Source organism: Rhododendron vialii, chromosome 7a (assembly GCF_030253575.1).
Source record: "Rhododendron vialii isolate Sample 1 chromosome 7a, ASM3025357v1".
NCBI lineage: Eukaryota > Viridiplantae > Streptophyta > Magnoliopsida > Ericales > Ericaceae > Rhododendron > Rhododendron vialii.
The window spans coordinates 20,949,979-20,965,303 of record NC_080563.1 but is presented as its reverse complement, the minus strand read 5'-3'; the positions used below and the strand labels follow the sequence as shown (position 1 = coordinate 20,965,303).

Sequence of the window (15,325 nt, the reverse complement as noted above, 5' to 3'; positions counted from 1 at the left end):
TTCGGAGTCAAAAGAGCCGGCACCGCACAAGGGCTAAGGCTTGCCCTTATGTAGTCTTTCTCTAGAAGATCCTTAACTTGCTTTTGAATCTCTTCCCTCTCCCTTGGAGACATTCTATATGCAGGCTTGTTCGGAAGGGGCGCCGCGGGTACCAAGTCGATACAATGTTGAATATCTCGCAAAGGAGGCAAGTCGGGAGGCAACTCTTGAGGAAACACATCAACATACTTCTTCAAAGTTTAGAAATCGCCTCGGGAACATCCGACACACCCATATCCGCCATAGGAACCAACACTAGAACATACCCGGTTTCATGACTTTCCTTGAGAAATCCTTTAGAAGCAAGCAACGTAGTGGGAGGAGGCTTCGTAGTCACCTTCTCCTTCATAGGTAACAAAGTGAATTGTCGCTTCTCCTTAAGGATGGTGTAGGTATTCTTCTTTCCATCATGGATGGAATGCCTATCATATTGCCACGGGCGACCAAGTAGTATATGACAAGCATCCATAGGTACCACATCGCACCAAACTTCATCAAAGTACTTTTGTCGAATGGAGAAAGATACCAAGCACCTTTTAGTCACCTTGATTTCATTACCCTTCTTGAACCAAGAAGGATATAAGGATGGGGATGCTCCTCCACTTTGAGTTGTAACTTGTCCACCACCTCTTGAGAGACTATATTCTCACAACTTCTGCTATCAATAATCATGTTGCAAACTCTATCACCAACATTGCAAGTGGTGTAAAAGATATTGGTACACAACCAATCTTCATTACCAACATCCTTAGGAGTAAGGAGAGTCTTTTTTATCATCAACGCATAGCCTTCTTCTTCCTCATTATCAGCTCCAATTTCTTCACATATTTCTTCGTCATAAACGGGAATATCATCCTCACAACCTTGTTCCGTAACCTCCTCAATGAAAAGTGCCTTGTTACGACCTCCGGAAGTCTTACGACAATCTGAAGACTTGTGACCCGGTTCTGCACACTTGAAGCACTTGAAACCCCCACTTAGGAATTGATTTCGAGCCCCCGAAGCACCGGATTGAGACTGATTTTGAGCTGGTGTTGAAGCTTTATCCGCTCGGTTTTGAGTACCAACTCCGGAAGAAGCACATTGGCCACCACTAGAGGAAGAACTACCTCTAGCATAAGAGTAAAAGGGCTGCCCGGACTTGGAATCGCCTTGATATTGTTGCCTGGATCTCGAAAACTTCCTCTTTTCTTGCTTTTCGGCCACCAAGGCCGATTGTAAGCTTCTGAAACCGTCCACAAAGTTTGCATAGCGAGGGCATCTTGGATTGTGATCGTCAACCCACTTATGGACCTTGCAACCATTTGATCTTCACTTTCATTCAAATCAACTCTAGCAACAAGTTGATGGAAAGCCTCCGTGTACTCATCAACACTTCCAACTTGTTTGAGATTATGCAAATTCTTGTAGAGATTTTGCATATAGTTGAAAGACAAGAATTGTTCATTGAGTTTCTTCTTCATTTTCTCCCATTCTCTAATCTTTCCCTTTCCTCTTTGTAGCCTAGTTCCTTGCAATTGCTCCCACCAAGCGGAAGCTCTTCCTTTGAGGCGGATAGCCACTAACTTCACCTTCTTCTCCTCGGAGACGTCTCCATAATCAAACACTCTTTCAACTGTATTAATCCAATCAACAAACTCATCCGGGTTAAAACTTCCATTGAACTCGGGAAGTTCAATCTTGATGTTCTTCTCCCACCTATAAGGAGAGTGAGTGGAAGGTGGCCTACGCCAATTCGGATCACCAAAAGGATTGTCAAAGTGACTTTGAGAGTCCTCGGACCCTCCACTACCCACACGCGACACTTGCAAGTCTTGCACCATCGCCGTTAGGGTAGCAACTTGTTGTCTCAACTCTTGAATCTCATGATTTTGGTTGCCAAACTCATTCTCCTCACCATTGTTCACCACAAAGCCTCTACCTCTACCTCCTCTTCTACCTCTAGCCCGATAAGCCATTACAATACCCAAATTCAACTCCAAACAAGTAAATCCACCCCAAATAATGAAAACCTAGTCAACTCAGCCATCAATTTCAACAGAACAACCCCAAAAACACGTAATCACCAATAATCATACTCGAATCAACAACTACGGAGCAATCTAGCAACAACCCAGCAAAGAAAATAAGGAATCGACACTTACCCACCTTAGATCTTGTCCGAAATCAGCAAAAATCAGTCCGAAAACTCTCAACCCACGGATCTGACTTGAAATTACTGTAGCAAGCTCCGAAATCACTGTAGCAGTCTTGAAATCACTGTAGCAGTTCCGAAATCACTGTAGCAGACTCGGAATCACTGTAGCAGCTCCGAAACAGCTCCGAAATGGTCCGAAACAGGCAGATCTGGGTTTGAATCTTCGATTTGAGTTCCAAAATTGCAAATTTGAGCTCGAACAAGGCTAGGTCTTGTTCAAACAGGTCCAAACAGTGCCGAAATGGGTAGATCGAGCTTGAACAGTGCCGAAATGGCTGATTCAAGTTCGAACAGGTCAGATCCAAAGGGTTTTGGGTTCGATTCAGGGCTAAATAGGGTTGAAATCGAAGTATAGGGTGTTGGGTTGGATAGATTTGAGGATTTGGAGTGATTTGGAGGCTCCGGTGAGATTTTCTGGCTCCGTTTTAGGTTTCCGGCGAGGTTTAGGTTTCCGGTGAAATCTCCGGCGAGATGAACGGTGGGGATCGAGCCTAGAAGCTCTGATACCAAATGATGCAACCAAAGATACCCAGAGATAATGTAGAGAGAGAAACTCCCAAATGGGATACAAAAAAGACTAGCTCTTGATAATATTTGTTCAAAATGATAAAAAGTTCCAAAAGAAAGGACTCCAACACCTATATATATAGACTCAATACAAAAGACATAAATACCCTTCCTACATACTACATCATAATTACAGTGTACTCAATGCAGTGTTCATTTCAAACTTAGATTTGGAGTAAGACTTGCTTGGATATTTGTGTTTTCTGGAAGAACAACAGAAAACCTAGCTTGTTTTGATGTCTATCGAAACTTGTTTTTTGGGAAAGAGCTCAATGCATAATTTTTTAGATGTTTTCCCATTCTCAGTTTAATTTTTCATCAAAAATAATAAGATATGAAAATGATGGTGTTTATTTTTCATAAACAGTTGCATTGAGTTTTAGAAACTGATTTGAAAACAAGCATGAGAGAATCTATTTTCAATAAAACCGTGGAAAACAGACCAATGGCTGCTAGAAAATCCACCAAGAGTATCCTATCAGTTGATACAACTCAATGTGCTTTTAGAATGCTGTAACGTTTCACAGTAGGGAATGTGTATACCTCCATTACTCCACATATGCTTCTTTTCCTGTGACTACGAGGAAGAAAAAGTAATGTGATTAATCTATACTTTCAGCTATTTGCATTCCATGTGCTTGCCTCCTGTTGGTCACAGCAACTTAAAATCTGCTAAGTGCTAATATCTTACTCGACGAAGAACTTATGCCTCTTCTCTCCGACTGTGGGTTGGCTGTTTTGGAGGCCCCTCACAAGCAACAGTGTTAAACTCACGGTACAGAATAACTAAATCCAGCTATTTGCTACAACTTAGAAGAAGAATCATATCGGTTTTTAGGTAGTGTGATTAGAGACAAATCTTTAGTGTTGGAAAACTGGTTTTGAAATCATTCTAATCAGAAGGTAAACTTAAACACATTTTTTAATATATCAGAAGCATAGACACGGACCACATAAATTTGGGAAACTCTCTCCATTTATGCCAAGGCTAACAAGCATCATCCATTATCAATGGGGCAGGCTTCTGAAATGGCTTACAGCAATACTGGCTACGTTGCACGTGAACACATCCAAAACGGATTTGACAATGTAAAAGGGGACATATCTGCTTTTGGGGTGCTTCTTTTGGAGCTGTTAACAGGAAAGAGGCCTTTCGACGGGTATGATGCTTTTTGTTCTGTCCTTGATCTAGCCTAGTAGCCTTTTGTTCTATCATTTCCTTACTCAGCTTTTTGGTTCCTTTGATAAATAGTTTTAGACCAAGGGAAGAGCAATCACTGGTAAATGAGTCTTGGAAAATATGGTGGATCCAAACATCAACAAATTACTCTCCTCTAGGGCTCTCTCGGTTTCCTGATATTGTCTCCCTCTGTGTCCAGGTATTACCATTTGCACTCTCAGGCGGTCAGGCCTCAGCTTTTGATATTGTACATCCAACCCCATCTGCTATAGAGCTTGTTTGGATGTTACCTTGCACCTTTGAGAATACTTCCATCAATTAGTCCCCAATACTTCATTCTGTTGATCTATTTGGTTATTGCTGAAGAAAACAGGATATGGTGAAAGTAAGAAAATTATATCTTGAATATCTTTTTTTTTCCTTCTATACTTCCACTTTCATGATCTTTCATCATATCAAGAAAAATTCTAACAAAAATTCCAAGGGGAAACACTAACAAGAATGGTTCTCCTTCTCACTTTTCTTCTTTCTCCCCAACCAACTTCAAGTTTGAAATCCAGCCTATAGTTTCTAAATGGATCTGATGTAGATACTGACAGAAATTGATTTTAGTTGTGATTCGTATACCTGAGATTTCACATGAACACAGCTTGACCTGCATATGTGAATAAAGAAAAATGTGTTTCATGGAAACCACCTTTCCTTATATTGATAAGGAAAAACTGAGCATGCCACCCTTTTTTTTTTTGTGTGACTGCATCTAGAATTTGTGACAGCCTGAAAAGGAATTCTGACCCCCAATAGCTGAAATAGAGGAATCACTCTCCTTTATCATGCATGAGGTCGGGACTGGGGAAACATCTGCAGTAGATAACAACGAAAGTGATCCATTCAATAGGTCCTTCCGTTTGACACATACCCGCTTTATCCATCAGAGTTGGGTGGGTATTCAAAATAGTTTCAAAAGTGACTTCTCCTAGACATTCCTTGATTATCCATTTGAGCTATTCAAATTTTAGTTCTTCAATAAGTGCAACACAAAAGTTGTAAGTTATGAGCAAGGGAAAAGAGACGAACTTTTTGAAATTTAGAGATGATATCTCGCATTCTTTTTGTGTAGACGAATGATATATAACTCACATCCACTTAACAAAGCAAAAGTACTACTAATTAAAAATAACCACTCTTGAGAATGCAAGCTCAAGAACCCAAAAAATATAGCAAGAAATGCATTCGAAAATTCATGAATGTATTTGATAGGGAAATGGGACTTCCACTCTATTAGGGCAAAATTTCGTAGTTGTCCCTCTAGTTTTATGGTTGTCTCAATTTCGTCCCTCTAGTTTCAATTGTCTCAATTTCGTCCCTGTAGTTTGTTTTACGTTCCAAATTGGTAAAATCGTTAACACCGTTAATGAAACTAACGGAAAAATATGATTAAAAAATTAAGTGCTCCAATTTTCAATCCGATTGAACGGGTGCGAAGATTTTATTTTTTTGATCATTTTATCTTAGATGGTCGTAATGAATTTTTGGCTCTAAGGCCTTTCAACGAGCACTCGCAAACTCCTTATTTAGTTTTAGGGCTCTCATAGGGTGCTCATTGAAAGGCCTTAGAGCCAAAAATCCATTATGTCCATTTAAGATAAAATGATCAGAAAAATAAGATCTTCGCACCGGTTCAATTAGATTGAAAATTGGAATACTGAATTTTTTAACTATATTTTTTAATATATAAACGGTGTAAATACCAATTACCAAACAAGTGAACTGTATGGTGTAGATTCTTTATCTTGTCCTTGGATTTTTTCTTGGTATGTTTGTTTGCTTGGCATTTCAAGAATGAAAACATTGAAAATATACACATAATGTGGAACTTGTGTCTCTCGGCTGTGTAAAAAATTGGAGGGGAGATGTCTCTTAAACTAAGAAACAAGAAAAGGCCACTTGACCATTTATTGACGCTGCTGTGTTTGTTTGTGTTTTTGTCATAGTTTATACATCAACGGGGTATGGGGAAGTTAGTAGGTTATTTCACAGGGGGTCCAGAGGCTATCCATAGCCCTGAACCCCACCCTCACCCCTCGCGGGGCTCGAACTCCTGCCTCCACTGAGGGAGGAGGGTGAGCTTACCAACTTGGTAAGCTTGGTTTGCTCACGCTGCTGTGTTTTACTGGGTGCCAACCTAACACAAGCTGGGACTAGGCTTAAGTTTTCATTGTGAATAGGAATGCGAAGGAAAAATACCCAACTTTTTTCCTAATTTATAGTTATGGGAAACATGGAATTTATAACAAGCATCCAGTCATCAAATGCAAAGCTATACCAAACTGTATTGATATATTCTCATGAGATATTATCATTTTTCTCCAAACAACCCAGCTCCTAAAATGATTCAACATTCAAGCCTTAGGCTCCATAATGCAATCCAGCTTGTATATCCTTTGGAGAGAGCATTTAATTATTGATAACTACTCAAAGTTAATATTCTAACTAGTAAAAGCAATGTAAATCCAAGCCATGCGACGACAGAAATGTCAAAAGGACGGTCAGTGGGTTATCAACTGAGACTTGTCAAAATTCCCTATCATGGGATTGGCTTTGAATGATTTTGTCAAGATTATACATTACAAATGTCAGCGCACTCTGGCTTGTATTATTTGCCTATCATGGGATTGGCTTTGAATGATTTTGTCAAGATCATACAATACATCAATGTCAGGGCGCGTTGGCTTGTATTTCATATTGCAACTGATTGGATGCAATGTATTCAATTGCACGGTCAATGAAATGTTGAATCCTTTAATTAGACATTTTCTTCAAGCATTGGATGCCTGAGTAGTGTGTAATGTAGACAAGGTGGGGTTTCCTAACATTGCAAACTAGGGTTTATTAACAGTGGATGCTGGTGCTCATTTGTAACTTGAAGTTTTTAGTGTTTTGGCCCAAAATTTCCATGAGGTACACAGTGCGTGACATTTTTTAAGCGATGGGTTGCCATTGGATGCTTGACAACAAGTTTGAATATCCTTTCGATCCAGATTTGCATCACGCATGCTCCGTTGTTACTGAAATGCAACGCAAGCAGTTGTGAATAAGTTAACTGCATGCAAAAGCGTCTATCTCTATAAAACTTTTGGTTATTAGCAAATAAGCGGGTGGGAGAGGGGTTATTGACTGAAGCCCAATTCTATATGGAATCCAATATGCATGAGGAAGGTCAATTTGATTTTGATATGTTGGATTGGATGATGCTCAACTTTCTCCGTTTCAGGCAAACATGTCCATTGGAACTCCAGCAACAACAACTAGCAGATTATACTCAGTAATATGGCATCGCCAGCACTTCTATAGTTTGTTTACTATATGCTGCTCGTCCTCTGATTCAAATCGGAGGCGCGGCTTTGGGCGTCAACCTATTGCAAAGAATAAGGACAAGAAGGTAACGACTGTTCTTGTAATGTCTCCTTTATTTATTGCGTAACCGCCTTTTATCTGCATATACAAAAAAGTTACTCCCTCCGTCCCAAATTGGATGTCAATTTTTGATATCTGTGCCAATTTCAATTACTTATATCTTTCAATATGGATCTCAAAATGTATGCAATATGGATCTTGTTTGATAGTTCTTGATTAGTTCTATTATACAAAGTTTTCAAACTCATGAAAAATATTATAGATTGAAAGATATAAGCGATGAAAAATGACACGAGTTTCAAAAATTGTCATCCATTTTGGGACGGAGGGAGTACATAAAAAATAAGTGTCTATTGCTGAAACAGAAATTAAATGGTTCTGGTTCTGGGTATATGATTGCCTGCTTAAAATTTCTTTTGATTGTTGGTAACAAGTTCACAACCCAGCTTTCATAGGAGGTATGTGCTTATCTCTATATGGTTGTAAACTAATACTCCCTCCGTCCCCTTATTATAGTCCAGTGTTCCATTTTGGGTTGTCCCTTAATAAGTGTCCATTTGGTAAAATTAGTGGGTAAAAGTTGGTACATTGTCTATTTTGTCCCTAAAAGTAGATTCTATTTTAAAAAGGTAGTGAGTAAAAAGTGTAATGATGATGGGTAAGTAGGGAAAGTGGAGGAAAAAGTTGATGTGAAAGGTATAATGATTATGTTTTTTTAATAAGTTGGAGTTACGAAGTAGGACATTTAAAAAGGGACGGAGGGAGTACTACTTTACTCTGCGAGAATTGATTGATAGGTTGGGGTTTTGTGTGGATTTTTTTAGCGTTATTACATTAGGGTCCCAACTAGTTGCCACTTGTGCATTCACCTTTGAATCGTATGTGGCATTTGTTGTTCCCACAGAATGCAGAAGTATCAGCACAATTAATTCCTTCTGCTGTCTCTGTTTATTTATATAAGAAATATTCAACCCTCTCTATTAACTTTAATGATGTTGTGGATTGATGTTAATTTTACGCACTTGTTCATTTGGTGTAAGAGACATCTCCCCTCCAAAAAGAATTATGTCAAAAAATTGGAGGGGAAATGTCTCTTGATGTAAATACCAATTACATTCGATGGTAGGTTTAATGATGTTATTGATTGAATAGATTGTAGCCAGATTGAAAGTTGTCACTGTTGAAGTTTCATTGCCTTCTCATTTTAATTTTCAGGCACACAAAGTGACAACCTCCCTTGCGGAGCAGGATGCAGTATTAGAAGCAAGGTATTCAACCAGAAACTTTGAATTTTCAAACAGAATTTTCGTGATGTAACCATTTCTTATTCTATTTTGTGTTTCAAAACTTCATTTTTAGTTGGATTAGCATCAAGCAAAATGCTTGTGGTTAATATAGAAGCACTAATAAAAGATCTGAGAAAGAGAGGAAAGTAACCAAAAAAATAAAGTCCTGATATGGCTACCTAGTTTCTTAGTACAATTAGGTTCCAGTTCGAAAGAGACTGCCTTCTTTTCTTTCCTTTATTTGTGCAATCTTCCTTTGGTATCTCTACTATCTAATGCGTCTGCAGTGTACTAAACTTGTTTAATTCTTATGGCTTTTTTGTCATTGTTGTCACTTGTTGCAGGAAAACATCTACTGGACAGCCGGGCTCCATAAACAGTAAGGCAATCATTCACTTTGTCATTTGGATTATTGTCTTTTATGTCTCATGCATGTAGTTACCTAGATTCTTTATATGATGGATCCATGTTTGAGTATTGCCCAAATATGTCCGAAGCAAGGGCATTGTCCTTTAAGCTTTTTCAAAATTACTGTTTTTCAACACATCCAGATGATGATAAAAAGATAATAGTTGCTTCGCCTTCCTCTTTATTGTATCCCCTTTTCCATATTCTTGTTTCTTCAAATGGATAAATGATATGACTGAGGGGTAAAATCAGCATCTTTTACTGCGTAAGCCAAACAAGTGAAGTAGGTGCTTTATGTTTTCTATTTCAGTTGTGTTTGAAGTCTTCTTGTAGAAGACTCAGTAGTTGAAGACCAGATTATATTTATGCTCTCATTGGAGTGTCATGTGTACAATGGATGCGGAGAGCTGGGATTACCTATTTTGCCCTATTGCTTTTACCTTACATTGGAGGTTGCTCCCCTGTCAGAGGTGGATTGGCTAGTGCCCTATGTGTATACTGATATGCTTCCCATGGATTTAGGGAGTTTGGTTCTAGAGCCAACTCCCAAAGCTTGAGTTTTTGGAGATGTGGAGTTTATGCAGTGTTGTGGATTATTTGTTTGGAATGTATTCTAGGGTTGGAGAACAAATATGAAGACATTAGGGATCTACAGGATAGACATTATGCACCCATGTTGGCGACCCAAGAGATTGGTTCAAAAGTTTATGGAGTTGAAAGTTTCTTTGTATTATGGGTTGATTTCAATGGGACGTGTGGTGAGAGGTACTGATCTATACTGCTCCAACTTGTTTGTGCCTGATTTTCCCAATGTTTGGCATCTGAGGTTAGGTTTCCGACAGTTTTAATCCAATGAATAGTGTAACCAAGGTGATCCCTGTGGTTTCTAGGGCCATTTTTCCATCATTATTTATTTCCAATAACTTTAGGATTTTCTATTTAGGTCCTGTTCTGGTTTCTTGGACTTATTATGAAGGTGGTTTTTCCTTCTAGGGGCACCTGGGTTAAGCTTTCAAAGTGATGGAAAATCAAGCAATATTGCCATGGATCTTGAGTTTGAAGAGCGGCTGAAGGCTGTTAAAAGGTGTTATGTTTTGACTACTATTTCGTATACTGCATGTTCTTAGGAATGGTTTTCTTATGGTTCATGAAATTGGTTTCTAAGAAAGAAATGTTTTGACTATTTTTCTGTATATTGCATGTTCTTAGGAACAGTTTTCTTATGGTTCATGAAATTGTTTTCTAAGGAAGAAATGGCTTTTGTATAGATTAGGACTCCATCCACACTCCAACGTTGTCTTAAGCGCATTTGTGGGTTGGTCTTTGTATTTTCTTTTGTACTGACGACTGGGATGTCATAGATAATAGTTTGAGTCTCTCTCTCTCTCTCTCTCTCTCTCTCTCTCTCTCACACACACACACACACACACACACAGAAATGCAGGTGCTCTCAGTAATATGTAAATGCCACACACACACAAACAGTGTTCTAAATCGCGCTCGGCACTAGTCGGGCGGTGACCCGCCGCCAAGCGCCTAGGCGCCGCCGAGTTTTTTTTCAAAATATATTTTTTAATATTTTTAGGGCAATAAGCTCCGCCAAGACAGCCGCCTAGCTCCGCCAAATCTCCCTTAGCCGCCTAGCTGCCAAGCTCCGCTAAGTTTGGCCAAGCCCTGCCAAGTTCCGCCAAATCTCTCTGTCCACCGAACGAGCCGCCGAGGGTGAAATCATGATGCCGAGCTGCCGCCGAGCGCCTAGGTGCCGCGTAGGCGGCCATTTAGAACACTGCACACAAACCTATATGCGTAGGCACCCATAAACCTGTATCCTTCAGGTATGCAGTATGCCTGCACATATTAATTATAATGTGACCAATTGATAACCTAAATGACCTTACACTCTTCTCTTCTTCCCAGTCGTCATTACAATTCTGTAGATTTACTTTGTTGATCAGTTAATTGCAGATGAAGTGAGGATTTCCATTTCTATGTTTTATATGAACAAATTTAATTTTGATTCTCACTGGGCGCTAGACATCCTTTCGTTTTCGTAATCTTGTAAATGTCTCATTAAGTTTTTTACTTGATTAATAGTCTCCGGCGTTTAGTTAATTTGGTTGAACTAGGGTCACAGAGATGAGAATACTATTTTCAAAAGCACGTGCATCTTGCTGCTTGTGGCAAACTTGTGTGATAAAGAAGCTAACATTTGAGAGAGTGATTTTATTTCCTAGAACAACTTTTCTTAACCAACTAATGTACAGCCTCAGAGGCAGTTTCTCATTTTTTTCTAGGTGAAAATGTTAGGCAGATATCATTCCGAAAACATATTTTTTTTTGCGTACTAGTCATTTGTGGTTTGATAGTCTTCATACTCTGGCGATAAGTCCATTTGGTTTGAAAATTTCGACGAATGGTTGTTTAGGTTAGATGCGTTGTGTCTATTCATTTCTGCTGGGCAGAGATAGTGACTGGCAAGGCACTAGTGTTCTCCAAAAGAGTTTGTCTGTTAATGCAGCTGTCCTTTTGCAATTGTAATTTGTTTGTCAGATGTAATACCATTAACTAATTGAGGCTATGGAAGTTTTGGAACAGTAGTTAACCGACAAATGTTGATCATTCAAATTCCAATTATAGCTTTGTTCACAAACAATATCCGTTGTAGGTTTAGAACGGGTTTCAATTAATAAAAGTACATTTAGAGCCAAAGAAGTTTCCTTTTATAGTATGTATGCTGCCCATTTGCAGTTATTTTTTCAGCTTTTCTGCAATTTTACTTGGGCATCACTGGAGCTTCAAGAGATGAAGGGATAAACATCACAAAGGACTTGATTATCTATCTTTGAATCTTGCTATATTTTCTTCTTATTTTTCTCTTTAGTCTTTATGCAATTTTTTCATGAGTTTTAGTTGTGCTGTATGCTGCTCAGGTCTGCACTTGAGCAGAAAAAGATTGATGAAAGTAAAGAATATGAATCAATTGACTATGATGCGCTGGTTGAATCAGACCGTAGTACAGTTGGACTTGGAACTAAGGTAATTCCCTGCATTGACATGTACTTCAATACCTTGACTGCAAGTTGGGAATGCCTTTCATATAGGAGCAGTAATTCAAACTTTTTTGATAGATTGGAATAGGAGGTGCAATTGCAGTCTTCGGGTTGGTTTTTGCTCTGGAGATTTTGTTCCCATGGGAAGGTATGGTACTGGATACTCAACGTTTCGTCCAATGCAGTTGATTCTTCTTTTGCTGTTTCTTTTCCCATTTGTACATGATTGCTTAATATTAGTTTCATTTTTTTATTTTCACAAAACAGTACAGAACAAAACATTTGCCCCTCAACTGTGATACATGGATTCTGTATGTGTCTTAGGCGTGGGTGTGTGTCCAAGCTTGACTTATCTTTCTCATGTATGTGTCCTAGGATGCGTCAGACACACTTAGGAAACTGTGTCTGTTTTATTATATAAATACATAACAAAAAACAAGCCTCTATTTAAAATCAAAAGACCATATATGTCATCTGCCATGTTTATCGGTACATAATTTACGCAAGTGTTACGTAAAAAGTTGTCATATCATTCACATGTGGCTTTTATATTCCATAAGGCATTAACCATCATCTACCACACGAAAAGAAGACCCCACGAGTGTCCATAGTGTGTCCTAGCATGTTCTAGAGTGTCCAAATGGAAAAGTTGGGAAAAGTATGGGACACTTCTGATTTTAGAGTCAGATATGTAAAGGTGTGCGAAAATGCCCGACCACAATATGCGACCTCATGTGAAGTGTTCGTGCTACGTAGACGCAGAGTTTAAAAAATGTAACGTGATCCCTCTGGTTGTTCTTTCTCTTTCTTTCTTTCTTTCTTCCTTCCTTCTCCTTCTGCCCAACTTGATCAAGGACTGTTTCTGTTATTGTTGGAGGTTGTTAGCTCATTCATGTTATTGGGTGTTGGGGTGATTACAGGTCAGTTTGGGTCGGGTTTAGCCTCAACCCGCCATGCATACTGAATATGTCGGGTTCTCAAAGCGCCCAACCGTTGTTGACCGATCTTCAAGTTTTAACTTGACTGAGCTGACACGTTTGGTTGGTCAGTTAATCCAGTCAGATTCAATTCATGCATGGATCTGTGTGAGAATGCATACAAATTTTAAAGAGAGGAAGATAGACCATGCTGCCGACGCAACCAATGTTGTAGCGTATTTCCTGCCGTTGACAATGGTGAGTGGTACAGTGTGTTGCTTTTGAGGACAGATTGTGTGTGTGTGTGTGTGAGAGAGAGAGAGAGAGAGAGAGAGAGAGAGAGAGAGAGAGAGAGAGAGTAATGTCGTATCGTATGTAGCACCGACACAGACATGGGACATGACCCCGACATGCTTGGGGGGGGGGGGGGGGGGGGGGGGGGGTTGCGACACGTTGGGGGATACAACATGTTGGGGGGTTGGGTTGATATAATATAAATGTATTTTTTTTTCCTTATTTGCATTGAACGTGTTTATCATGAGTTTGACTCTAAACTGAATGCATATATGTAAATTAATATGCTAATCAATGCACCTCAGTGAAACCATGAATTGCTAGGGGTTCATTTGCTGTCTATCTTGTCTGATTTGAACATTGCATCTCTTGCAATTGTGAAAGGAAGAATCTGATATGATAATGATTTCTGTTCTATAGTGAGATTCCCACTGAGGAGGCCGTGATTGTCAACAGTAAACTCTCAGAAGATGCGAAACAGAATCTTCAGGTAACTTAAGAAGTATAAATAAATCCGTCTTTGACTTAAATATGGGTTCTTGCTGCAAAATCTACATATTACATCATTATCATTGTGATACTAACCAGCATGTAGCTCCCATCCTTGCTCGACCTGTTTTCACGTTTGTGCTTTCTTCTCCTAGTCTACTTAGTTATTATTCCTTGGAAGAAAACCTTGCAGCATTTTCTGTGCTTTAACTCTCCTGGGCTTGCTTTTGTGAAAACTTCCTGAAGGCGTATTGATTCTACAGATACCACTTTTATGTTATGTTATTCCTAATTAGGAAACGTGCACGCTTCAAGAAATGCTAGTATAATATCCTTCAGTGCTTAAATATTTTGTTCTAGTTCTGTTATATTCATGCCAGTTTAATTTTACCATTGCTGTTGTGCAGAGAGTTTCTTTATGTTATGTTATTCCTAATTAGGAGAAATGTGCACACTTCGAGAAATGCTTGTATAATGTCCTTCAGTACTTACCATTGCTGTTGTGCTGAGAGCTTCATGGCGAACTTTTCTAACAAGATTGAGCATGATTTGGGGATTTGTGGCAGGCTAGGCTTGGAGAATACAAGGCAATGCTTAGTGCCTCTCCACAAGATTCCAATTCTCTTGAAGTGAGTCGTGATTCGTTATGATAAGATTGATGTTGTTCTCCTGTCATTATTTGTTGCATACCTTAATGCTCACTTTTGATGCTTAATTGGATCTTTTTGTTATGAGTTGTTGTTTTTCAAGTTTGCATGTGTTCAGAAAAGCTGTCCAAATTAGTCGATCACTCTTTATAAGTACAATGGGAGAAGCCAACCTCAGAATTTCATTGTTGTTTTGGTTTTCCTTGGAAACTGAAATGTCAGAGAAAGGTTAAGTACGAAAGGACAGACAGAAGTGCTGGAATTAATAAAATTCGATTTATTCAAGCTTAGTTATAAAACCATTGAACATGTTTGAGGTCTAAGACTATACCTCAATAAAGTGTTCGAGTATAATTTGGAAGTACAGTTAAACAGTATAGTACTATGTCTACTAACTCTTCCCCATTTATACGAAGCTTGAGAACATAAAAGCACCATCTAGTGAATTTATCATTCCTTGTCTTGTTTCATATTTCACTTAGTTTTGGTTTATTCTGGCATGACAATTGAGATGCAATTGTCAGTAGCAGTCAAAGAGCTCTACACTTTATCTACTTGTAAAGCATTATTTATTCCTTAGTCCTCTAACTTGTCACTGCTATTATAATGTGTCCCCAATGTATATACCTTTGCAATGATTAGGATTTATTCAAGTGTGCTTGCAGGGTGCGGCAGTAACGTTAGCAGAACTAGGTGAGTTTACTCGGGCTGCCTCTTTGCTGGAGGATTTGATAATGGTTTGCATTGATTCACCTTGCATATGATGTAAGATTAAAAAGGTCAAGCTTTCAGAAGTTTCGTATGGTGATAACTGATTCCCTGAATCAATCTTGT

At 38.9% G+C, this 15,325-nt stretch overlaps 1 protein-coding gene across 3 annotated transcripts in view; it reads left to right on the top strand.

The window, feature by feature from the left end:
• The window catches only part of LOC131332443 (receptor-like kinase LIP2), a 32,332-nt gene that overhangs the window by 3,833 nt on the left and 13,174 nt on the right, over nt 1–15,325 (top strand). For 2 of the 3 annotated variants that reach the window (XM_058366665.1, XM_058366663.1), the window contains exons 1-5: nt 12,061–12,130; nt 12,223–12,292; nt 13,776–13,845; nt 14,411–14,473; nt 15,157–15,228. In XM_058366665.1, the coding sequence (XP_058222648.1) occupies nt 12,285–12,292; nt 13,776–13,845; nt 14,411–14,473; nt 15,157–15,228 (213 nt within the window). In that variant the 5' untranslated portion in view covers nt 12,061–12,130; nt 12,223–12,284. Of the gene's footprint in view, nt 1–3,823; nt 3,964–4,055; nt 4,183–7,257; nt 7,426–8,615; nt 8,669–9,030; nt 9,066–10,087; nt 10,179–12,024; nt 12,131–12,222; nt 12,293–13,775; nt 13,846–14,410; nt 14,474–15,156; nt 15,229–15,325 lie in introns of those variants that run through there. The other variant, XM_058366662.1, reaches the window with a different exon arrangement.